This window comes from Mirounga leonina, unplaced genomic scaffold, assembly GCF_011800145.1.
Source record: "Mirounga leonina isolate KUSES-001 unplaced genomic scaffold, KU_Mleo_1.0 Mir_93, whole genome shotgun sequence".
Taxonomy (NCBI): Eukaryota; Metazoa; Chordata; class Mammalia; order Carnivora; family Phocidae; genus Mirounga; species Mirounga leonina.
The window spans coordinates 54,823,537-54,848,966 of NW_023270854.1; the positions used below are offsets into that span (position 1 = coordinate 54,823,537).

The window sequence follows — 25,430 nt, forward strand, 5'->3', positions numbered from 1 at the left end:
CTGACGGGCACGCAGGCCAGCGAGCGTCCTGCCTCACACCCGGCGCACCTTCCCCATCCTGGGGCACTCCTGTATGTGCCCCACGTCCGCAGGGTGCTTGGCGGGTAAGACGTCAGCTCAGGACCTGGCTCTGCCTGTGGGGCCCTGTGGGGCCCTGACTTAGTTTCTAGGTGCCTCAACTTCCCTAACTGTAAAATGGGCAAAATAAAAGACTACTTCCCTTACTCCCAGTATATTAATAGTGTTCACTGTCATAATCAATGTTAGCACAGGATGTGCCGCACATCTGCCATCTGTGTATAAGTCATACTCACTTGCAGGCAACCTTCCATTTTCCCCTTTGACTGGAATGGCTGCCCTTCCTTTCTCTGCTTGGATGTGTTCCGTTTTTGTTTCAATATCCAGCAGCTCATGATGCCCTTGTCATGTAACATTCATTCAACAAACATCACTGGGTTATCCGCTAAGTGCCGGGTGTAGTGAGAAGTTCTCCGGAGATGTGCCAAGTGAATGAAATAAGGTCTCTACTCATCTGGTGAGGGGCAGACAAGTGAGTGCAGGTCAGTGACAAAAAAGTCTCTGAGGAGATGGGAGCACGGAGAGGCTCCTGCAGGAGGGGAGCACCGTGCTGATGGCCGGGAGTGGCCACAGGTAGCAGGGGTAGCAGCTGCACCAGTGTGAGAAGCCCATGCAGGGACACAGGGTGGGAGGCCCACTGGGGGCATGGTGGGAGGTAGGGCTGGAAAGGCAGGGGTGGCTGTCCATGCAGGTCCTAAGGCATGCCAAGGACTTTGTCTGGGGAGCCAGGGATTGTGTTGAGGTAGGCAGAGACACACCCAGAGCTCTGTGTCTCTACCATCTTCAGCTGCTCTGTGCACACAGGGCTGGGGCAGGACGCAGGTGGCTGCCTTCTCCAAGACATCTTTCTAAGCATGACAGTGACGACGCAAGGGAAGAGAAGCCACCGTCAGTCTAACTTAAAAGTTGGTAGAACCTTGAGTGAATGGCTTGAAAGTCAGGACGGATGATTGCCACTGAGGTCCCCATTATGGGCAGTGCTGTTACAAGGCCAAAGCCATACATGATTGGACCATAGACACACTTGGTCTTAGTTCAGTTGGCTTGGTCATGAAACCACTGCATGCTTTGTAAACCGGTCAAAATTCATCGGCAAGGGGCAGGGGGCAGACCCTGCGTACTCTTTAAGGAACGGGATCACATTTAGTCATCACCGGCTGGCATATTGAGCCAGCACTCTGTTACCAGGACTCTAGGATAATCTGGAAAGAGTGGAAGGAGAGGTGGGGCCGCGGGGTGTGCTGAGGGAAAGGTATCAGCCCCTGCTGCTCCAACGAGGAGTGCTAGGCAGGACAATCCTGCAGGCCGATTCTGTGAGGTGCTGGTGAGGAGGTGGACGGAGCAGGCTTGCCCTGAACCTCCAGCCTCTGCATGGCCTTTGTCACCTGCTCCTTATCCTGGGCTGGAAAGGAAGGCCTGAACCAATGTTAAGTCAAGCTGATTGCAGGAAGTGCTCACTGAACATTTTTGCAACTAATTTAACTCCAGCTCCACTGTTATCTTGTCCTCAGAGTGACCCAGGGTTTCCCTTCATTTAAAAAAATTAATTAAGGCCTGACTAGTGGAAATAATACCTTTATTAAAAGAAAGGTCAGAGAGTGTATTCCTTGAAAGAAAACTGCTCTATATATGAAGCATTTCCACAGCGTTATAGCAAGCAATGGGACTTACCTGATCCTTATTAAAAACCTACATTATAAGGCACGGTTATATTAAAGTTGGATCTGTTTTCCCATGTGTACAGCATCTTATGCACTGTTGTGATCTAATTCACTTTAAAAACAAACCTAAGGTTAACTGATCATCTGTGGCTTCCAGTGGACAAATGGCAGCACAGAGCTGCTCCGTAACGAGAAGAAATGGGTCCTCTGGGACCCTGCAGAACAGAACACCCTGGGGGTGGGTGCTTCCCAGATGAGGTGCTGCTTTTAGGGCAGGGGCTGCCAGGGTGCAAGTCTACGGTGCTCATACATGCATGCTTCCCCAAAGTAAATCTGTGATGTGGGACTGGAGGCTTGGGCCCCTCCACTGAAACTGGCCCTGGGCCGATGGTGACAGAGAGCAGAGGTGGCTCTGGGGTACCGCTGGGGAGTGGGGGCCAAAACCAACTGGGCTGTCCTAATTTCCTCAAAATCAGGCCCGCCTTCTCCCTTAAGTGTGGATCTGAAATTTGATGCTGTGGATTCTGTGCCTAGGAGGAATTCTCAGCAGCAGGGCCCCGGTCCCTCCAGGGCCAGAGCAGCCCCGCTCACCTCATCCACTGTCCATCGGGCCACCTCGCTGGCCTGGATGTTGGCCACACCTGGAAGGAGCTTGCAGTGCTGCTCCCTGCCGAGGGGAAGGTCCCGGAAGGGGTGGGCCGACACGGAGGACATGAAGACGGACTGGTGCAGCGCCTGCTGTGTCTGCTCAGCAGAATATTCTGGAAGAGAGGCAGGGTGAGTGAAACACACGTGCACGGGGTGAGTTAGGGAGCACCCCCTAGGTCAGTCCCTCCTCCTGGGGGCCCAGAATAAAACAGGTGCACACTCAGTGAGGCCCCTGGTGTTCCAGTCGCTTGGCAACATTGCCAGGAGGCGTCGCCACTGCTCTGTTTCAAAGCAGCTGTCCTGAGAAACAGATGTTATATAAGGCCCAGATAACTCCGGCTGTTTGTGAAGTGAGGTCAAATAATCTCTAGCAGACATTGTTTGATGCCAACCAAGAGCTAGGCTGTCACTGCCACTGGCTTCTTTCTCCCCAAATCAGAGGTCAGAGGAAGCACAGAGCCTTGCAGAACGCGGCTGTTAAGTGGATTGGCCACCGACCCACCCGGGATGTGTGTGCCCACAAAGAACGACTTCTTCCTGGAAGCTGCTCTGTGTGTCTCCAAAGGTACAATGAGCCCAGGCCCACATCTGGCTTCACAGGTCCCCTGGGGGATGCTGAACGTGGAATGCAGCACAGGGTCCCCGTGGGAATGTGGGTGGCAGCTGCTGAGCTAGCTCCCGGGGAGACACAATGACCTCTCGGGACTTGCGGGAAGAGGCTGCAGCTGAGATGCGACTGTCCCGACACAGGCGCTCTTAAGTGGACACTCTCTTTTCGGAGCAGGAGCTCTGAATGCGCTCCGGTTCTAAGACACGGAGGGCAGTGGCTGCTTGCTGGCTCAAGGCTGCTATCACCACAAGGGGTAAGACCGCCCTCCTGCCTCTTACTTCTCCCCAGGCTTACAGACCTGGTTTTCCACCTTCCAGAGTGACTTGACTCTTATGTTATATCCCAACATTGAGATGGAGCCAGAGATCTCAACTCAATTCCTTAATTATTTTGCCTTGAATGTATAAGGAACAAAAACATTACAAAGATTTCGGAGAAAACCCAACTCATGCCTTTGTATTGTCATTTTTTTAAGAGGCTTTTAACACACATGAGCAAAATAAAGCGTTGATATTTAAAATACTTTGAAAAGACCACAAAAAATTGTTATAAGCCTTGTAGAAGCCTACTTTTCCCACTGCAAATGACAAGGAAAGAGTAGCCACCTAATTTAAAATCTATTATGATGGTCTGTGTTTTACTAACAGAGTCGGAAAAGCTATTATGCAAATATTTCTACCTCCAATTAATTACAGTTTTTAGTAGGTGAGGCTGACCTGCACTTTGCATGGTCTCACAGCCACATGCGTGCTGGTAATCAGAGGTTCCAAACTAGGAAGAAGCCCAACCATCACCACCCTGCCTGCTCGGCACAGACATCCTACATATTTACCGATGCTTGCTGTCTGCACAGATAAAGAGACAACAAAATTGCGGCCTTCTCCCAAATTCTTATGCTCCAGTTACAAGCAGCAGCAAATTCATCTCTAAATGCTGATTGCCCAACACTGACCTTTTTAGTATGTAAATAGATTATCTCCCTCCGTGTAGTTCAGCCAACTGTATGTACAGCTGCCGGTTTGGAAGCGAAACTTCACACCTTCTTGGCAAAACCAGTATGTTTACAAATGTGAATGTTCTTTAATGAAGGTGTCAGGTTGGACAAGGAGCATGTACAAAACAAGCCCTGAACACCCAGGGCTTCTGCGTCCCCGAGCCAGTCTGTGGTCAAGGCCAGAGTCACCCAGGGCTCTCCTGGGCAACAGGGAGTTAACACTCTGTGCTCAGAGGGATTAAGACCTGAGCCAAAGCCTGGCTTTATTCTGAAAAAGAATCACTGCATCAATCAGTTGGTTGCTTTTTGCTGAAATAGCGTGGACTTAAAAAAAAAAAATCACATCTGTATCTCAAACCCATGCCCTGGGTAAATCCATCATGTGTCATTTCCAAACTGTATAGAACTCTAAAAGGACACAATTATCGAGTCTTATTGTTTTGGAGGTACAAAGATGTGAAGTGATGGTGAATAGATTTCTGTGATTCACAAATAAAGGCCGAACGCATTAAAAATGTCAAAGAACTACTATGCTCCCCAGCAGGAACATTCTCCACACTGTAATTCTGGAAGCAAATTGCCTTAGGTGCCAAGGTGTCCACTGGGAAATTTGTGTAAGGTGTGCTTGCCAGCACCAAACAGCACTGGGGTTCCTCAGTACCCCGCTTCTCATGGTTCCGGGCCCTGGAAGATGGGACCTGTGGGTCAGTTCAATTAACAAGACAGCCTTCAGGTTACAACTACAGGTAGGGAGCTCGGGCTGTGTTGCACACCTGAAGTCAGGAAGATTTATGCTGCCTCTGGTTTTTGAATTCAGTGAACTGTGTTCCTATTAAATCAAACTACTGGTTTGAAGGGAGGTGAAAGCCAGATTTCTTGAAGGATGAACAGAACTTAATGGAGAATTGGTTCTATATGACAAAGTGAGTCTTCCCATGGCAGGTGGGCAAGGTCTACCACCAACGTGCTGGGTCACCAGTCCCCTCACTGGCTTTGAGTTCTCATGGGTATAAGGGCTCGTCTGTTTACCTACAATCCCGTGTTTTGGGGGATGCTTACCAGAACTAGTTATATGCTGAGCACGAATAATTCTATTATCAACTTTATAAAATGAGATGGGAAGCCAGAAAGTTGAGTTTTCCAGTTCAAAAAGACATGAGTTACGTTAGGGAGGGAGTCCGAGAGCAGGGAGATTGGAATAACCAGTCTGCCAACTCGAAGATACGACTGCAGTTGAGAACATGTACCACCCAGAGCTGGTGGGAGGGGGGAAGGAGAATGTGCATAAGGGCATAGTGTGGTCCCCAGTATATTGTAACCACTCATTAAGGGTAAGTGCTACTCTAAGTTTGACTATAAGTTCCTTGAGGTCTGTGGAGGGATGATGCATTTTCAAAATTAACACCATGCAAAGACTAATTTTCCAGCAGTAACAAAAGAGAGTGTATGCATTTTAAAGAACGTTTCATGGTGGTTGGCTTGCCTTCTTTGTACCATTTACCAGGTGCAATTTCTTCCAAAGCTGATGATTTTGGGGTGAGATATTCATGTCTAACTGAGAGAATGCTAGGATGGGCTTGTCTCAGAGGACTGTGGCATGGGGCATGGAGGGTGGGGTCCACATCGGGTTGCCTAGTTGTGAATCCTGGTGCCCACACAGTTGCTGAGTGACTTAATTCTGTGTATCAAGGTATTTTAAATGGGATAATAATAATACTTATATCTCACTGAGTTGTCAGAATTAGAACAGCTCCATAATAAGTATTCAACATGTTAGGTATTACATTACTGTTACAAGTATTAAAAAAGAGACAAGCTCAAAATGGAGTCATTTGTGCTCAGCCCCATATCAGCAAACCAAGACTTAATACCTAACCTAATCACAGTTTCAACCTCTCCCAGGAATGTAATCTCTACCAGTTAGTCTGGAATTTCCTGGTGAGCATTTGTGAGGTAATCTGCCTGAGAGATCCCTGCCATCCCCCAAACAAAGGTGACCTTACCCAAAACAACCCACTCTTTGCTTGTCTCTGCCCCCTTCTGCCTGCAAAAATCTCCTACTTTGTACAGCTCCTCGGAGCTCCTTTCTATCTGCTAGAGGGGTTACTGCTCAATTCACGAATCACTGAAGAAAGCCAATAAGATCTTTAAAATGTAAAGTTGGATTTTGTTTTTTAACATAAGATATAAAGATATTTTAACTTCTAATAGTAACAAATGTCTGGACATAGATAATTTCCAAAGCCAGCATGGCTGGATATGCCTAAAACCCATGAAAGCTAAAATTCAGACTGAAACTCAGCATCTTCGGGCCATGTTCAGCTTTCACACCCAAGTGGTCCTGGAACAACAGTGTCTTGGTCACCAAAGTCACGTGCAGAGTCCTAGTGGGAGGAAAGGAAAGTGGGATCCGTGGCCACTGCCGTTGCCGGCCAGGGCATCCGCTGCCCAGGCACACTGGTGCCAATGTGTGGGAACCGAGTAACACTGCTAAAATGCATTCAGCCTGCCAGCTTGGAAATTATGTGGCTCTTGACAGACTTTTAAAATGTGGGGTGATTTGCATCATTTTAAATTCTGTGCATAAAATTAGATTTTTGAAAATATCCACTTAAAAATCTGCATACATTTTTATGAAATGCGAATTTTAACTTTTTACCAACCCCAGTGCAGCTCATGTCATATTAGATACTCCCTAAATGGTTGCTAACAAATTAAAAAGCAGAAGCCTGTGATGAAGGTATATACAGTCTTCAGAAACTATTCTCAAATGAAAAGGATCAGGTCATTTGGTCTTGGGGCTCTTTGAGGAAACAGAGGCTTCTGGATTAGAAAAGGATGCCCACCATGAACACAGGACAGAAAGGGTCTTCCTAACTGGGTGACTTATGTAGTTCATCCACGAGGCCCAGCATCCAGCCCCAGTGTCCCCCTAACACAGCTGAGTGATATGGGATGCTCCCCAGTGACACTGCCTCATGCAGCAATGATTCCTACCCACCCCCCTAAAAGTCAGCCAAGAAAATTCAGCCTGCGAAAGCAGCCCTCCTACTAGAGGTTTTAATATTTTAATTAATCAAAATGTACCTTTTGCATCAGAAAATGTAATGCATGTGCAATCCTGGCTTTGCCTCTAACACCAACGTGTGAGTGACAATAAAGAAAGCTATCCCTACACTTAAGAGGTCTTTCCCTTTCCAGAAAACACTGAGCATGTAATACTTGTCACCTCAGTGGTTTGCCGTTTCTAGAACAGTTTGGTTGTAACAAGTTTGGGCCACTATTTTTCTCTCACTGGGTGTTTCTTTTGGGTTTTATGAATTTAAAAAATATATTATGATGTGTTTACTGATTGCAGCCAAGGCATTTTGAGATTTGGAGCACTCGCAAGTTCCCTCGGCCAGCACGTTCAGCTGTGTGTCCAGCTCTAGAGTAGGGTAGGCCCTAACTAGAGTACCAGGAGACTGGGCCATGGATCTGCATCCATTCACTAGCACTCAGAGAGGAGGAAATAAATAGTCATTAGGTCATTACCCTTCTTGCAGAGGCAATAAGATGATGGAATCCTGCGGACTCTCTGATGAGACAGGAGTCTCTTGGGGCGCCTGGGTGGCTCAGTCGTTAAGCATCTGCCTTCAGCTCGGGTCATGATCCCAGGGTCCTGGGATCGAGCCCCCCATCGGGCTCCCTGCTCTGCAGGAAGCCTGCTTCTCCCTCTCCTACTCCCCCTGCTTGTGTTCCCTCTCTCGCTGTGTCTCTCTCTGTCAAATAAATAAAATCTTAAAAAAAAAAAAAAGGAGTCTCAACGGCAAGTGCCATCTGCTCCTGAAGGGGAAAACCCTAGCTGGGCACAGGCCCTCTTCTCCAAGTCCACGGGGACAGCCAGACGGCCTGGCTATGGGGGCTGTGTGGCCCAGGGCTGCCTCTCGGGTGTCATGTCAGACAGATGTGGGACACGGGACGAGCACAGTCTGCTTCCCCATCCCACAGACTTCAACAAAGTCTAATAAATGATTTCAAGATGCAAGGATTTTAATTCATCTGAAAATAACATGAAAGTAGGTCCCTGATTTCTTCTCTGCCCCTCTCGTTCTCCCAACTTCTGCTCTACTCCCACAAAGGGAAAAAATCCTTTATGGAAATGTTCTTTAAAAATATGGCTGTTTCTTCACAAAGGCGCACACAACAAAACTGAAGCAAGTGAGTCATAAATGGTAACCAGAGGCTGCATGGCTGGGCCTCGAGTTATTTTTAATCCCACTAACTACAGAGACCCATTTCACAAGCAACCTTCTCTTCAATGAAAGGGGTAGCAATTCTACTGTGTTCTCTGCTCTAAAGAGGAGGAAATGAAAAAATAAAATGTCAATGGGTCCCCATATGCAATTATTTTTTTCTCGCTCACTGTATACCGTGACAATCACTGACTGACTCTCCTCCATGTACCCAGCACTTCCTGAGGCTTTACTCTGCTTGCAGCCCTGTGCCCCAGTAGTGGCTTCTGCTGGAGAAGCACGGAAATGCTCAGAATGGGCTTTGCACTTGGCAACTGTTTCTTCTCACGATCCCCTAGTTTTAGGTCTTTATTCTTTACAGGCTTGGGGCAGTCATTTCTATGCTGCCTCATCTTCTCTAGATTTGACCAGGCTGGACTCACTCAGTCCCTCCTCATTTCTATTTCTTTACCCCCCAGGATCCTCCAAACAAAAAGAAACAGAACAAGAGGAGCCCAGGAGACCGAACAGCATCAGCGAGACAACCACACAATCCGTGTTCAGGAACACACCTGACAGGGGTTCAGTTTCCAGTGGGCACTTGGCCCACTGCTGATTCACACCCGTAACTTCTACTCCTACTAAAACAAGCGCGGTGATTTGTTTGCCGTACCACGCTGTTTCTTCGTAACCTTATTATTTAGAACCCATACACTGGTATCTGCAGAGTGCTTTATGACTGCAGTTCTTCATCTTCCCTCCTCACAAACCTGCTTCATCTGCATCGATTTTATATGAATGTGGAAAATGAAGCACAGAAATGTCAGGGACTGTCAGGGACTTCCCAGGGGGCTGATTAATAGGATCAGAAGTTGAATGAAGAATGCTGCCTGTTCTAGATCTGTGTACTGGCCACAAAGCAGCCACACGTGGCTCTGGACTATGTGGACAGTGCAACCTGAGATGTGCTCTAAGTGTACGATGTGTTGGAGATTTTGATGACTTTTACAAAAAAAAAAAAAAAAAAAAAGAACGTAAAATATTCCCTTACATCTTTAAATCTTGATTTACATGTTGAAATGCTATTTTGGATATACTGGGTTAAATAAAATGCCATTCAAATTAACTTTTCTCTTTTCTTTGTTATTTTATACGTGGCTCCTAGAAAACTTCTAGCTCACAAGCAGCTAGCATTGTGTTTCTACTGGGCAGTGCCGTCTGGAGGAGTGCTGAGTCGTGGCTTCTCTCAGATCTGTGCCGGGTGCAGGGAGGGCCAGGGGGCTGACTGGAGTTAACACAACCCGTCGTGTTGCCCTGTTGCTGTCATGACGATGCAGCCCCAGGCAGCCTGCACCCCCACCCGCCAGCCACCACAACCCTGAGAGTGGAGGGAGCCAGGAGACTGGAGATTAAGGACAGCCCTCTTGGGTGGTTGAGTGCAGCTGGAAACGGCTGCCTGAGCTCCAGTCTTGGTTCCACAGTTAACTGGCCGGTACGCTGGAGTTGCACACTGGTACGCTGGTCTGGCACAGAGAGAATGCTCAGTGTCTGCAGAGTTGGTGAATAAATGACGGAATGAAGAAATGCATGTATCGGGAAAGTAGGAACTGTCTTCATTTACTACAAATGCAAAAATGGCGGCTTTCAAAACCAGATTAGGAACGACTCAGATTTCGAGCCACTTTCTCTTGAAGTGTACACCCCCAAATCACTAAACTCTCAAGGAGCCTGTGGTAACTCAGCTGCTCTCTTTCCTCACCGGTGACTGGGTCCCAGGGGGGAGGATGGACACAGTGCTTTGAAGTTTCTAGACTCCTTATTGCCATTTTCTGAGAGTCCTTGATTGTCATGGAAAAGCCCAGCCTCCTCTGAGACCCCACTTTTGGGCTTTATAATTCATCATCTCTGCTCGGAGCTAACTGACCTTCCCTCCTCAGCCTTGCTCTCTCAGTAAAAAGCCAGTGCCCCAGCCCATGGTCCCTGGGCCTTCCAGGCCTGACTTCCCTCTGAGCACGTGCCACCACACTGGCCTTTCCCCTTGACACCCCTCCTGCATGTCCTCACTGTCGTGTCTCCGAAGACTGAGAAACAGCACTCCTTACGGGCGGGCATCCAGCCCCACAGCCCACTGCTGGCCTTCTTCCCTACTGACTGAGCATCTCCTCACAGCTCCTACTCAATGGGCACCCAAACTCTATCCACCCCCTGCTAGACACTGCAGTCTTCCATTTCTCCCCCGCACGGCTCTCTCTCTTCCCTGGCCCCTCCGCTGCGCCTTTCTCCTTCAGCTTCCCCATCTCCTCCGGTCCTCAGAGTGCTCCTCCCACCCCCTCACCTGCTGGCCTGTGGGACACAGCCTGCCCGGCTTCTCTCACCTTGCTGCCTTCACAAAGGTGCCTTCTGACCAGTTTACAGCCAAATACAAATTGATCCTGATGGGACAAGTGATTTCACAAGCTGGGGAAGTGGCAAATAATATCACAAGCTGGGGAAGTGGCACATAATACTAACTCCCTACAGTGAGACTCAGTCCCCTCATTTGTGAAGGGATTCAGCCGCCAGCTTTTATTCCCGAGGCAGGATTTTAGCTCCTCCTTTTGATCCTAGAACAGCAAACTCTCTTGTAAAGGTCTCCAATGCCAGGAGTCTATCCATCAGTTCCCAGATGCTCAGGGTTCCCCACATGGAGGCCCTCAGGCCTCCTCACTGTCCTCAGTCCTCAACAGGGGGGTGTCCTGCCTCCTCAGAGCAGCTCCCACATGACCCCCACCATTTGCTACCCTATATGGAAATTATCTGTTTGATTTGCAGTCTTGATTCGTGGAGTATCAACTCAAGGGCAGTCATTTCCAGTTCATCCTTGCATCCCCACGGGCAGCACAGATCTGACACATGGTACAGCAGAGGACAGGTGCTTGGTACCTGGTGGGACCGCTGAGCCCTCTGAGGAAGTGTACTGCAGAGACAGACAACATGGTGGCAAATGCTAATGTGCTCTGTGCCAGTGAAAACAATGATTTCCATCCTGTAGGCCTCTTGTTTGCCAAATATACTCATTACCGAAAAGGCTGAGAATTGTTTGTGATATGGAATCTAACTAACATCTCAATTTTGATACTCGAGAAGCAGATACCCCCTAGTTTCATTTTAACAAAAATGCAGAAAAATCCATATTAACTTTAATATGTTAGTCATCCAATAAAAGATCAGTGCAGAGTGTTTTTTGATGGCTAAAGGGTGAACTTTTTGTCTAATATCTGCTTTATACAGCTTGAGACATCATTAATTAACTCCTTTTGATTGAATACTACAACGCAATCACTCAGCATGTTTTTTTTTTTTATCCTCTCCAAGACCATTTCCCTTCACTTGCAAACGTGAAACCATAATTGAATGGACCCTGGTGCCAACTTGACCAAGATCTGGAGTCGCTCTTCTCACAGTGGGCACCCCCCACCTGTTCACTTCCTATCCCGGCTCTCCACGTGCAGTTATAAGAAGAGCAAACCCTATTTGAGTTGGCATTCACAAATCTGAAATGCCCTGCCCTGTTTAGACACGTCAGTGTGGCACAAAAGAAAATAGTACCGAGCCGGAGGAACAGTTTAATTGCATCTTAATCCCAGCAGGGGATGGTGGTGCTGGATCATAAGGAGGCCAATGGATTTGAGTTGAAGGCAGGGCGGGGGCACTGGCCCCTAAGGTGGCAGCACATGGGACCAGTGCCAGCACCCAGGCCTGTGTGTGTGCCGAGTTCCTAACTCCCTCAACTGTTTTCAGCTCCAGTAATGTAAGGGTGGTGAGAGACGAGTGAACTAATACATCATAAACCTTAAAATCTTACACAACCTACCTCGGGGCAGGGGGGCAGACACCTCTGTTATTTCCCTCTGCGTCCCCAACCCCCACCTAGCATACTAACATCGCACCTGACACGGAGCAGGTGCTCAAGAGCTGTTTGTTGACAACCAGCAGGGCAGGTAGAAATCCTGAGGAGGGAGGACCATCCCTGTTGACTGATGGAAAGCCTGAGGCTCCCCACTGTGTGCGTGCCATGAGGGAATACCTCATTGGATTTTGCCCCCTTTTTCTCTGCAGTGCCCTATTCCTAAGCCCTGGACACGCCGCTGGAGCAAGGAGTCCATGGGTGCCCAACCTCAGAGAAACCTCCAGTCAAACAGTTCCTGAGGACTCCATGGTTCCCAGGCTCGTAGTGAAGCCCAGTCAGCCCAGGGCATGGCGCTGTGCTTGCCAGCCGGGAGCACTCAATCAGAATGACAAAATGGTACCCGAAGGGATGGCCCCCAGAGCTGCCAGAGCCATTGGGGGCTTCAGAGCCCTCTGTTGGCCCCAGTCCAGACTTGGGGCGAGCTGGGAACCAAGGGGACAAACATCTGCTGCTTGCTTCTCACTGCTGGTTTTATTTTCTCCACAAGACATCATGGGGGGCAGTGCTATTAGCTCTCTTTTGCAGATAATGCAAGGGTCTCAGACACCCTAGGGAACTTGGCAAAAGATATTCAGCAGGCAATGGCAGGGCTGGGATGCTGACCCCAGAGCCCACCACTGGAGGGCCAGTTCTTTCCTCCAATCCTTCGAGAGTAGGTTCTTTGTGTCACTGCCTCCGCATCTCCATATAAAGGGTGAGAGGCAGAAGTGACACTTAGGGGAGGTACGGATTGTGGGGCCTGATCATGCCAGGGGAGACAAGTTCCCTCTTTTTTAATAAGGAAAGCCTTTCGCTGCATCAATAAGACAACAGACCTCCAGACAGATCTTTGGCAGTATTGTCGTTTTTATCTCAAAATAAACATGTTTCTGGGGGTTCGACCTGGAAACTGTGTAGACCTGATCAAAGAAGCACTCTGGGCCTTGGAAAGGACAGGGATTGAGCGCTCCGCTTGGCAGAAGGGAGAAGTCAGCCACCCCCAGTGCACGAGCCCAGGGGCCCAGCCGCCTCTACTGGGGAATTCGGTGCAGCTGCTCACCCTTCCCGTCTCTGGCAAGAAAAGCTAATCCTTCCTTGGCAAGGAGCTCGGCACAGATGCTCCCTCCAAAGCAGTGCCGAGGGCGCCCCTCATGGAGGTGCTGATGTGGTCACAGAGTCAGAGAAATCAGCCTGTGTTGTGGGGCGCTTGGAGGTCCAAGTGATGGGTCTACGTGTCTTGGAAGCCAGCCTGTGTTCACAGAGATGAGCTGTTCTCTTTTGCAAGTGGGCCTGGGGGAACTCTTCCAGCCTGGGACAGCCCCGAAGGCCCAGCAGTTTCTATTCTAAGCACCTTCCCTCGCCTCCCTCCTGCTCTGGGAGAGGGAGGCACTTGGCAGAAGCCAGCCTGGCCCTTGTGAATCCACACTGAGTGCCCCCTCTTAGGTGTTGATCATATCTTTTACGTGTGATCCTTTCTTTTGTTGAAAACACATTGACACATTAGTTTGTGGGTTTCTTTTCACATTTCCCCTTTGGGCAAATTCAATGAGGAAGCAGCTTAGGGGATGTTCCTTTTTTTTAGGAGTTGTACATATTTCCAACGTACTCCCTGCTTTCAGAGAGGCAAGACACAGCGGTGCCCCCAGGAGAAGCTGCTGCTTGTGTGGTCCCCGTTCTGGTTCCCTTGTAAACACCAAGATGAGGCAGAAATCCCTGGCAGCCGCTGTCTGTGAAGTACGTCTCGTGTTAGTGCCCACATCATATTTCCCTACTACTTAGCTTTCTGGTGAGCCCCTCCTGCCTCTGCTCCCAGTTTTTCCTGTATGCATAGAGCACCTGAATGTTCCTACGCACTGTGGCAAGAGCCGCCCTAGCCTCCTTTGGGTCCTCACCCTCCTTGGCCCGGGCTCACCTGCCGGTCCCAGAGGGCACAGTGGACCATGAAGACTGGAAGACACACAGGCGGAACAGAAAATAATTCTAAGGCTAGCTAACCTAGTTATAAGAAGAAATTAGTAAGCTTAGTATTTTATAGACTTCAGCCTTTTTCTTCAAAATTATTAGAAGTATAAAAAGAAACACTAAATTATACCAGCATTTAAGAAAATCAACTTGTTCTGGAGAAGCAAAAAAACATGCAATAACCCCATATTCTTCATTACATGATTCAAGTTTTGTCAGAAACTGGGGTTTAAGCCACATAAAAGCTGCTCTGTTCACTCATCTATTTTCCGTCCCCAAACACCACTTGATGCCAATATGCACAGATAATATATCTGATTTTTTTCTAATTTATTAGCCTCAAGAAAACAGAAACATTTTACTGTTTTCACGTTGTGCGTGTGTGTCTGTGTGTTGGAAAGAAGCGAAAGGAAAAGAACTCCAAACATTTAGCTGGCACGAACCAGTACCTGGCACAAGTTAAACACAAATTAGGAAGCAAAGAGATAAGGAAGGAACCAGATCCGCCACTACAGTCTGCATTTCAACCTTCTTTTGAAAATCGGGAGTCCAGCCCATGGAGACATCAACTTCCACCTGAGCAACACCTATGCCCCCCTTTCCCCCCTGCACTTTGGTCCTGCTCCAGCTGCCCTGCCCATTGCACATTTTCCCAATGACACGCTCCTTGAGTGCCTGCCTTGAGCGATCTGCTCTCTTCATTTGGTGGGGTGGGTTTCTTTGTGCTGTGCAGAAGAGATCTCCCAAGTCCACTGAGCTGTGGACACAGTTGGAGGTTATTTCTTGATGATGTGTTAGCACAGGAGCCAAGAACATACAGTTAGTCTGAAGCAGGTCTCTGTCACCTGCAATTCACATTCTCCAGTCAGAATTCTGCACGGAAGCACAGAACCAGAGGACCTACCAATGGAACCATTCAGGAGCCTGGGCTGTATAGAGTCTCCCTGACACCATGGAAAATGCCCAGTGCAAAGCCAGTGGGCATGCCTCTAGAAAATACAGACTGAAAAATATGTTCTTTGCAGATTTAAAAAGTAACCAGGATAGAAGGGAACAAGATGGCAGAGGAGTGGAGATCTAAATTTCATCTGGTCCCAGGAATTCAGCTGGATAGGGATCAAACCATTCTGAACACCTACAAACTCAACAGGAGATCAAAGAAAAGAATAGCAACAACTCTCTGAACAGAAAAGCAACCACTTTCTGGAAGGTAGGACGTGCGGAGAAGCGAATCTGAGGTGATATTCGGGAAGATAGACGGCGGGGGAGGGGGCCTCCGTCGGCCGCTTCTGGCAAGTGATAGAGCCTCGGAGCACAAAATCAGAAATTTTAGAAGTCGGCTCCGCTGAGGGACATCGCTCCAGTGGCTAAGTGTGGGGTGGAACCCTCGCTGGGACAGTGTGGTCTCAGGACCCTCGGGGTCACAGGAAGACTGGGGGTGCCTGAGTGCAACAGAGCTCCCAGGTATTGGAGCAGGGAAGCCGGCTGCAGAGACGGAGCCGAGGTGCAGGCTCTCAGCTCAGGGTTGCCATAAACTGTGATCTGCGGCACAGTCAGCCACTGCTCCTCCAGCAGGGACCCAACAAGCGGCAGATCTAGGGAGACTCCCCTTCTTCCCCTGGGAGGAGCAGCACCAGTGTGCACCACAGGGATCTGCTGGGTTTGGAGACTCCACACGGGGTTGGGTGCCAGAGATAGAAATGCTCGGTCACAGGCCAGGTGAGCACGGAGTGCGGCTGGACACCGGGGAGACGGGAGTGATTGACTGCTTTTCTCTGGGGGCGCACTGAGAAGTGGGGCCCCGAGTTCTTGGCTCCTCCGGGGCGGAGATTGGGGGGGCCGCCATTTTTACTCTCGGCCTCCAAAGCTGTACGGAAAGCTTGCAGGGAACAAAAGCTCCCAGGAGCAAACCCAAGCAGATTACTTAGCCCGGACTTGGCAAGGGCAGGCAATTCCACCTCCAGCAAAGACATTTGGGAACCACAGCAATAGGCCCCTCCCCCAGAAGATCAGCGAGAACAGCCAGCCAAGACCAAGTTTACCCATCAATGAGAATGGCAGAACTCCAGCGCTAGGGGAATAATGCACATAGAATTCATGGCTTTTCCCCCTGATTCTTTGGTCTTTCAAAGTTAATTTGTTTAAACTTTTTTTAAAAATTTTTTTTTCCCTTTTCAACCAACATCTTATCAGTCCCTTTTTAAAAAATCTTTTTTATTTTTCATTTTTAGAGTCATATTCTATCCCTTCATTGTAGTTACCCTTATTTTTGGTATATATAAAAGTTGGTCTCTCTTTAAAATTTTGGGATACAGTTTCTTCTAACAGACCAATATATACCCTAAATATCTAGTGTATGGCTTTGTTCTAGTCTCCTGCCTGATCACACTCTCTTCCCCCCCTTTTTTAAAAATTCTCATTTCTTTTTTCAACCAACATCTTATCAATTACTTTTATAAAATCTTTTATAATTTTCATCTTTACAGTCATTTCATCCCTTCATCATATTTACCCTTCTTTTTGTACATATATAAGTTTTTCTTTCTTTAAAATTTTGGGAGGCAGTTTCTTCTAACAGACCAAAATACACCCAAAATCAAGTGTGTGGCACTGATCTATTCACCAGCCTGATCATATTTGATCATATTCTTTTTATTTTCCTTTTCTTTTTCTTCTTTTTTCTTTCTTTCCCATTCTTCCCCCCGGTTTCAGGTCTCTTCTGATTTGTTTAGTGTATATTTTTCTGGGGTTGTTGTTACCCTGTTAGCATTTTGTTCTCTCATTCATCTGTTCTCCTCTGGACAAAATGACAAGATGGAAAAACTCACCTCAAAAAAAAGAATAAGAGGTAGTACCGACTGCCAGGGACCTAATTAATACAGACATTAGTAAGATGTCGGAACTAGAGTTCAGAATGACGATTACAGAGATATTAGCTGGGCTTGAAAAAAGCATGGAACATACTAGAGAAACCTTTTCTGGAACAATAAAGGAACTAAAACCTAATCAGGTATAAATCAAAAAGGATATTAATGAGATGCAATAAAAAATGGAGGCTTTAACTGCTAGGATAAATGATAGAGAATAAAGAAGCTGAGAAAAAGACAGATAAACAACTACTGGATCACGAGGGCAGAATTCGAGAGATAAGTGATACCATAAGATGAAACAATATTGGAATAATTGGGATCCCAGAAGAAGAAGAAGGAGAAAGAGGGGCAGAAGGTATAATGGAGCAAATTATAGCAGAGAACTTCCCTAATTCGGGGAAAGAAACAGGCATCAAAATCCAGGAGACACAGAGAACCTCCCTCAAAATCAATAAAAATAGGTCAACACCCCAACATCTAATAGTAAAACCTACAAGTCTCAGAGACAAAGAGAAAATCCTGAAAACAGCTTGGGACAAGAGGTCTGTAACCTACAATGGTAGAAACATTAGATTGGCAACAGACCTATCCACAGAGACCTGCCAGGCCAGAAAGGACTGGGAGGATATATTCAGAGCACTAAATGAGAAAAATATGCAGCCAAGAATACTCTATCCAGCTAGGCTGTCATTGAAAATAGAAGGAGAGATAAAAAGCTTCCAGGACAAACAAAAACTAAAGGAATTTGCAAACACAAAACCGGCCCTACAAGAAATATTGAAAGGGGTCCTCTAAGCAAAGAGAGAGCCTAAAAGTAACATAGACCAGAAAGGAACACAGACAATATACAGTAACAGTCACCTTACAGGCAATACAATGGCACTAAATTCATATCTTTCATTAGTTACCCTGAATGTAAATGGGCTAAATGCCCCAATCAAAAGACACAGGCTATCAGATTGGATAAAAAAACAAGACCCATCGATATGCTGGCTGCAAGAGACTCATTTTAGACCCAAAGACAACCCCAGATTGAAAGTGAGGGGGTGGAAAACCATTTACCATGCTAATGGACATCAAAAGAAAGCTGGGGTGGCAATCCTTCTATCAGACAAATTAGATTTTAAACCAAAGACTATAATAAGAGATGAGGAAGGACACTATATCCTACTTAAAGGGTCTATCCAACAAGAAGATCTAACAATAGTAAATGTCTATGCCCTTAACGTGGAGCAGCCAATTATATAAGCCAATTAGTAACAAAAGCAAAGAAACACATTGACAACAATACAATAATAGTGGGGGACTTTAACACCCCCCTCAATGAAATGGACAGATCATCTAAGCAAAAGATCAACAAGGAAATAAAGACTTTAAATGACACACTGGACCAAATGGACTTCACAGATATACTCAGAACATTCCATCCCAAAGCAACAGAATACACATTCTTCTCTAGTGCCCATGGAACATTGTCCAGAATAGATCACATCCTAGGTCACAAATCAGGTCTCAACCAGTACCAAAAGACTGGGATCATTCCCTGCATATTTTCAGACCACAATGCTTTGAGTTCAGAAAGAACTCAAGTACATGGAGGCTAAAGAACATCCTACTAAAGAATGAATGAGTCAACCAGGAAATTAAAGAAGAATTAAAAAAATTCATGGAAACAAATGAAAATGAAAACACAACTGTTCAAAATCTTTGGGATGCAGCAAAGGCAGTCCTAAGAGGAAAGTATATAGCAATACAAGCCTTTCTCAAGAAACAAGAAAGGTCTCAAATACACAACCTAACCCTACACCTAAAGGAGCTGGAGAAAGAACAGCAAATAAAGCCTAAATCCAGCAGGACAAGAGAAATAGTAAAGATCAGAGCAGAAATCAATGAAATAGAAACCAAAAGAACAGTAGAACAGATCAACGAAACTAGAAGCTGGTTCTTTGAAAGAATTAACAAGATTGATAAACCCCTAGCCAGACTCATCAAAAAGAAAAGAGAAAGGACCCAAATAAATAAAATCATGAATGAAGGAGGAGAGATCACAACCAACACCAAAGAAATACAAACAATTGTAAGAACATATTATGAGCAACTCTATGCCAGCAAATTAGATAATCTGGAAGAAATGGATGCATTCTTACAATTGCACCCAAAACCATAAGATACCTAGGAAGAAATCTAACCAAAGAGGCAAAGGATCTGTACTCAGAAAACTATAAAATACTCATGAAAGAAATTGAGGAAGACACAAAGAAATGGAAAAATGTCCCATGCTCATGGATTGGAAGAACAAATATTGTGAAGATGTCAATGCTACCTAGAGCAATCTACATATTTAAAGAAATCCCTATCAAAATACCATCCACTTTTTTCAAAGAAATGGAACAAATAATCCTAAAATTTGTATGGAACCAGAAAAGACCCCGAATAGCCAGAGGAATGTTGAAAAAGAAAAGCAAAGCTGGTGGCATCACAATTCCGGACTTTAAGCTCTATTACAAAGCTGTCATCATCAAGACAGTATGGTACTGGCACAAAAACAGACACATAGATCAATGAAACAAAACAGAGATCCCAGAAATGGATCCGCAACTCTATGGTCAACTAATCTTTGACAAACAGGAAAGAAAGTCCAATGAAAAAAAGACAGTCTCTTCAACAAATGGTTGGGAAAATTGGACAGCCACATGCAGAAGAATGAAACTGGACCATTTCCTTACACCACACACAAAAATAGACTCTAAATGGTTGAAAGACCTCAATGTGAGACAGGAGTCCATCAAAATCCTAGAGGAAAACACAGGCAGCAACCTCTTCAATCTCAGCCGCAGCAACTTCTTCCTAGAAACATCCCCAAAGGCAAGGGAAGCAAGGGCAAAAATGAACTATTGGGACTTCATCAAGATAAAAAGCTTTTGCACAGCAAAGGAAACAGTCAATAAAACCAAAAGAGAACCAACAGAACTGGAGAAGATATTTGCAAATGACCTATCAGATAAAGGGCTAGTATCCAAAATCTATAAAGAACTCATCAAACTCAACACCCAAAGAACAAATGATCCAATCAAGAAATGGGCAGAAGATATGAACAGACATTTTTCCAAAGAAGACATCCAAATGGCCAAAAGACACATGAAAAAGTGCTCAACATCGCTTGGCATCAGGGAAATCCAAATCAAAACCTCAATGAGATATAACCTCACACCAGTAAGAATGGCTAAAATTAACAAGCCAGGAAACGACAGATGTTGGTGAGGATGCAGAGAAAGGGGAACCCTCCTACACCATTGGTGGGAATGCAGGTTGGTGCAGCCACTCTGGAAAACAGTATGGAGGTTCCTCAAAAAGTTGAAAATAGAGCTACCATACGACCCAGCAATTGCACTACTGGGTATTTACCCCAAAGATACAAATGTAGTGATCCAAAGGTGTATGTTCACCTCAATGTTTATAGCAGCAATGTCCACAATAGCCAAACTATGGAAAGAGCCAAGATGTCCATCAACAGATGAATGGATAAAGAAGATGTGGTATATATATACAATGGAATATTATGCAGCCATCAAAAAAAGCAAAACCTTGCCATTTGTAACGACATGGATGGAAATGGAGGGTATTATGCTAAGTGAAATAAGTCAATCAGAGAAAGACATGTATCATATGATCTCACTGATATGAGGAATTCTTAATCTCAGGAAACAAACTGAGGGCTGCTGGGTGGTGGGGGGTGGGAGAGATGGGGTGGCTGGGTGATAGACTGGGGATGGTATGTGCTATGGTGAGTGCTGTGAACTGTGTAAGACTGTTGAATCACAGGCCTGTACCTCTGAAACAAATAATACATTATATGTTAAAAAAAAAAAAAAAGATAGTAGGAAGGGAAAAATGAAGGGGGGGAATCGGAGGGGGAGACGAACCATGAGAGACTATGGACTCTGAGAAACAAACTGAGGGTTCTATAGAAGAGGGGGAATGGGGGGGATGGGCTAGCCTGGTGATGGGTATTAAAGAGGGCACGTATTGAATGGAGCACTGGGTGTTATACACAAACAATTAATCATGGATCACTACATCAAAAACTAATGATGTAATGTATGGTGATTAATGTAACATAATAAAATAAAATTTAAAAAAAAAGTAACCAGGATAAATTAAAGGTCAGAAGAATCAAGTTTATGATCCTATTGTATTTACGGCATACATTTGAGACAGACGCTAAGTTGACACATTCATAATATCTTGCAAAATAACAGTCTAATTTCCATTTTTAAAAAGTGCACAAGATTGGATAAAAGCTATCACCTTTATCACATGCATGCCTAGAGGGCTAGGGATGTGGTGGGATAAGAGATGGCATGACTTATCCTGGAATTGATTAATTGACTACTATTTCCATTTATGGGAACATATAAAATGATGCAGAATTTTAAAATTATATTTTTTATGACTATTAGTAAATGCAACTACCAAGTAACTATTTCAGGGTAACTTCTATGTAACTACTTCAAACCTATCATAGTAGAAATTCAAGTAACTACCAAGGGGTAATTGAGGAAACGGGCTGAGGGCCCCACTGCCTCAGTGGCAAGGTGAAAAAAAAAAAATTTTTTTTTAAAGATTTTATTTATTTATTTGACAGAGAGAGACACACGAGAGAGGGAACACAAGCAGGGGGAGTGGGAGAGGGAGAAGCCGGCTTCCCGTTGAGCAGGGAGCCCGATGCGGGGCTTGATCCCAGGACCCTGGGATCATGACCTGAGGAGACGCTCAATGACTGAGCCACCCAGGTGCCCCAGCAAGGTGACAATTTCCTTGGGTCTTTCACTTCTGTACATGGACAGTAATATGAGAAACTGAAGGGACTTTGTTATGGGAGCCTCATAACAAACGTTTCCCATCTCACAAGGAAACAGTCTGTCCTCAACTGAGGCCTTCATTTCCAACATGGAGGCAACACCTTCCTTGCACTGATACGGGAAATGATACTTGCCTACAAAACCATGCTTTGCACCTCTGTCAAAAATGCAAATGCCTTTGAAATCAGCAATTTTCTCTAAAAGGCTATTTTCCTCTTGAAGATCTTGTGGAAGTGCTGTCACTGAAAGAGGTAATGTCTGAAGGACTGAATGCTCCAGGATTACCCAAGACACAAGATACCCGCATCTCTGTTAATAAGTTAGGAGAATAAGGTGGTAACACCGACACCCCAAACAATCACAGAATCCTGTTCTTAATTATCAGTCACACAAGGCACGCTGCTAATACCTGGCTGTTTGTGTGGGTGGGCTTTAAAAACAGCATGAAAGGAGAAGAGCATTGTAATACAGGCTGGGTTTGAAGAAGACAGACTCAGGGAAGCTGTCACCACATTCTCACAAACCTGTTTGTTGTAGGGGTGATATTTAGGGACATTTTGAAGAGCAGAACTTTTTTTTTTTTAAGATTTTATTTATTTATTTATTTGAGAGAGAGAGAGAGAGAAACAGCATGAGAGGGGATAGGGTCAGAGGGAGAAGCAGGCTCCCCGCCGAGCCGGGATCCCGATGCGGGACTCGATCCCAGGACTCCAGGATCATGACCTGAGCCGAAAGCAGTCGCTTAACCAACTGAGCCACCCAGGCGCCCCTGAAGAGCAGAACTTCTAATAAACCGTATGAAAGAGAAAACATTGAGAACAAGATGGAATGGGGGCAGAATACAGCGGCAGGGATGGAAAATGTGCCTGAAATAAATGAGAAACAGCAAGTTTCTGAGGCCAGTGGATGGCTCCTGCCTCCCCAGTAACCTTGGATTTTCAGGGAATGAGACTGCCCCTCCACCCTCCAGTCTTCCTTTCGGGCTGATATCTTCACACTAATTTTCCTCAATTACATAGCAAGGCTGCACTGGGTCAAATTTTATTCTCACTTGGGAATAGCAAGATCATCTGGAACTCTCTTTTAAGGCCGCGTGCATTTATGAGGCCATAGCAGTGTCATTTGGGAGGAAATGCCAAGATAAATCATCGTGGCCACATTTCTAAAGTGTGACAGGACTGCTGAAGCCCATCACTGAGCTACGCCTTATTCTAGAATACTCCCCACTCAAATCTCTTGTTACAACTAGTGTGTGCCACTGAGAAATGTTTTCTCTTCATTTTTACAGCTTCCTCTTTTTAGTGGTTTCCAGTATGTTATTCAAAACTGAAGATGTTGAGGAGTGAAGACATCTCCAAAGAAAATGTTACACATACTTAATTATGTCATTGTAACAATGCAAGAAATCCTTGATAGAACTGAATATTTGGGGAAAAGTGCCTTTCAAAATATTTGAGGCTATTCCATTTTAGATTTTGAATAGAAAAAGGGAGACTTCTGGGTAGCCCCCACCCCTCATTTTCATTTATTATTCTATCAAAGGCAGCTAATGCTGCTTGTGTTCCCATTTCTTTCTTGGTGAGAAAATTAATGGATATGCTAATAATTTACATGCAGAGTGAACCTAAACTTTGTTTCTGAATTATTTTTGGACTTTGGTCCTGAATCATGGATAATGATCTAGGTGACTTCAGGAGAATTTTCTCAGAGGGGGTAAAAGCTGACAGATGTAGATGACTGGTTGAAGTCATATTGGTCAATTCTAGGTAGGGAAAAGGAAAACAGCAGCTTGGGCCTCAAACTGGGCTTCCTTAATGACTAAGAAAACATCATTCTTAACTTTTCCTTTCTGAGAGCTCCAGATAATAGCACTATGGGAAGGAGGAACAATTTAATGAAAGCTTTCACCTGCTGGCTGAAACTAAGCAACCTATTTATAAATGGCTCTGAAATTTAAGTAGAAAGCTCTTACCTACTCAAAGTTCAAACGAGAGCACAAGGCAAACGAGTGAAGACATGTTCTTCACTGGGCCATCAAGTACATAATATTGAACCAAAGGCGATCGTGTGACAGGTGATACTGGGAGAATTAGTGGGCAATCAGAAGATGGGCCTTAGTTAAGGCTGACCGATATGGTCCCCGAGGGAAGCTACTGTTGCAGCTGGAGAATATATTATTAAACACTGTGTAAACTGTTCTTGCTCCTTCTGTTCCCAGCACTAAAATCCTGGCCTCTCTCCCTCTGCCACCCGGAGCAGGGCCCACTCCACAAGGCCCCACATGAATGCAGTGGTTTCTGTGTGCCAGGCACTGTTTTTAGCTTTTAAAGTAAGGAACATGAGGCACAGAGAGGGAATGGAATTTGCCTAAGAAACCTTCTAGAAAGTGGCAGAGTTGGGATCCACAATGAGGCTGTCTGGCTTCCTGGTCTGTGCTCCCAACCACTAATATATATTACATGGACTTTTTTGAACGATTTCTGGGTACTGAAGTTACAAGGACTCTTGTCAACATGTAGGCAACAATTGGTCTGGAGATGGGGTTTAGGAAGACAGCATGCTGAGGGAGTTCTTCATCTACCTGGGAGGTGGTAGTGAGACCCTGAGGTGTGAGATGTGTGGGGCAGAGTTTAGAGTACCTGGGACCGGGCAAGAAGACGTAGAATACAGACAGCAGAGCACTGAGTAAGGGGTGAAGGATGGACACCAGGAGACAGGCTAATTCGGTGGGCAGATTTTGTGGCTGGGGTCCAGGAAATGGATGCTGCTGGGGGTCAGAGAGGGACATAGTTTAGGAATGACTCTGGGCATGCCTATCTAGGACCAGCCAGCAACCAAAGGGGGCAATAATGTGGTCTTGATTTAGGTCTGCAATTAAGAGTGACCTGGTCAAAGAGAGTGAGCAATCCACAAAACGGTTACTGGTGGAGCAGCTGATTCACCTGAGAATAAGAAGGTGCTGGGGACGCTGAAGGAGGTGCATGCCTTGGATCTGCCTCACTCAGGAACCCACGCATGAGAACCCCTTCCCCCTGTGAAGTCTTTCAGAGGTTCCGCAGTGCAGTTCGTCTGCTATGGCACCTGAGCTCTACCTCAGTCCTGTGGGACACTGTGGTCCCCGATATGCAGGTGCCGAGTAATTTGTCAATAGTCACAGGGCTAAAATATGGCAGAGACATGGCTCCAACCAGCATCTGACTCCCATCTCGCAGCTCTTTCCATTAACTTAATGCTGTTTCCTCATCTCTACCAGGTGTACGAGTCAGCATTTGTGTGCAATGTCATTAGATGGGGAAGCCTTTAATGAACTTTCCCTGGAAGCCTCTAGAGGAAGGTTTCATCTCCTTTCCTTGCCTCTGGTGCCTAGGTTTCTCTCTCTCTCCTTTTTTCTTTCCTAAACATTAGAATGTGCCCTTAAGCAAAGATTTCAAAATAGGCACTATTAAAATCAGCTAAAAACAAAACGGGAGTTCTGTTCCAGAGAGAGCCTGTCCTATTTGGGGAGCTGCCTAAATGTGTTCATCTGCCTATGACCCTGTGGTGACCGGCACGGTGCCAGGGAGGGTGCCACGGACTTGGGTGACAGACCTGGGTCCGAAATCG

General features: G+C 45.9%; 1 protein-coding gene across 1 annotated transcript in view; it reads right to left on the reverse strand.

Moving 5' to 3' along the window:
• The window catches only part of L3MBTL4 (L3MBTL histone methyl-lysine binding protein 4), a 397,494-nt gene that overhangs the window by 11,646 nt on the left and 360,418 nt on the right, over positions 1–25,430 (reverse strand). The window contains exon 16 of the mRNA XM_034995942.1: positions 2,331–2,500. Coding sequence (XP_034851833.1) covers positions 2,331–2,500 — 170 coding nt within the window. The remainder of the gene's footprint in view (positions 1–2,330; positions 2,501–25,430) is intronic.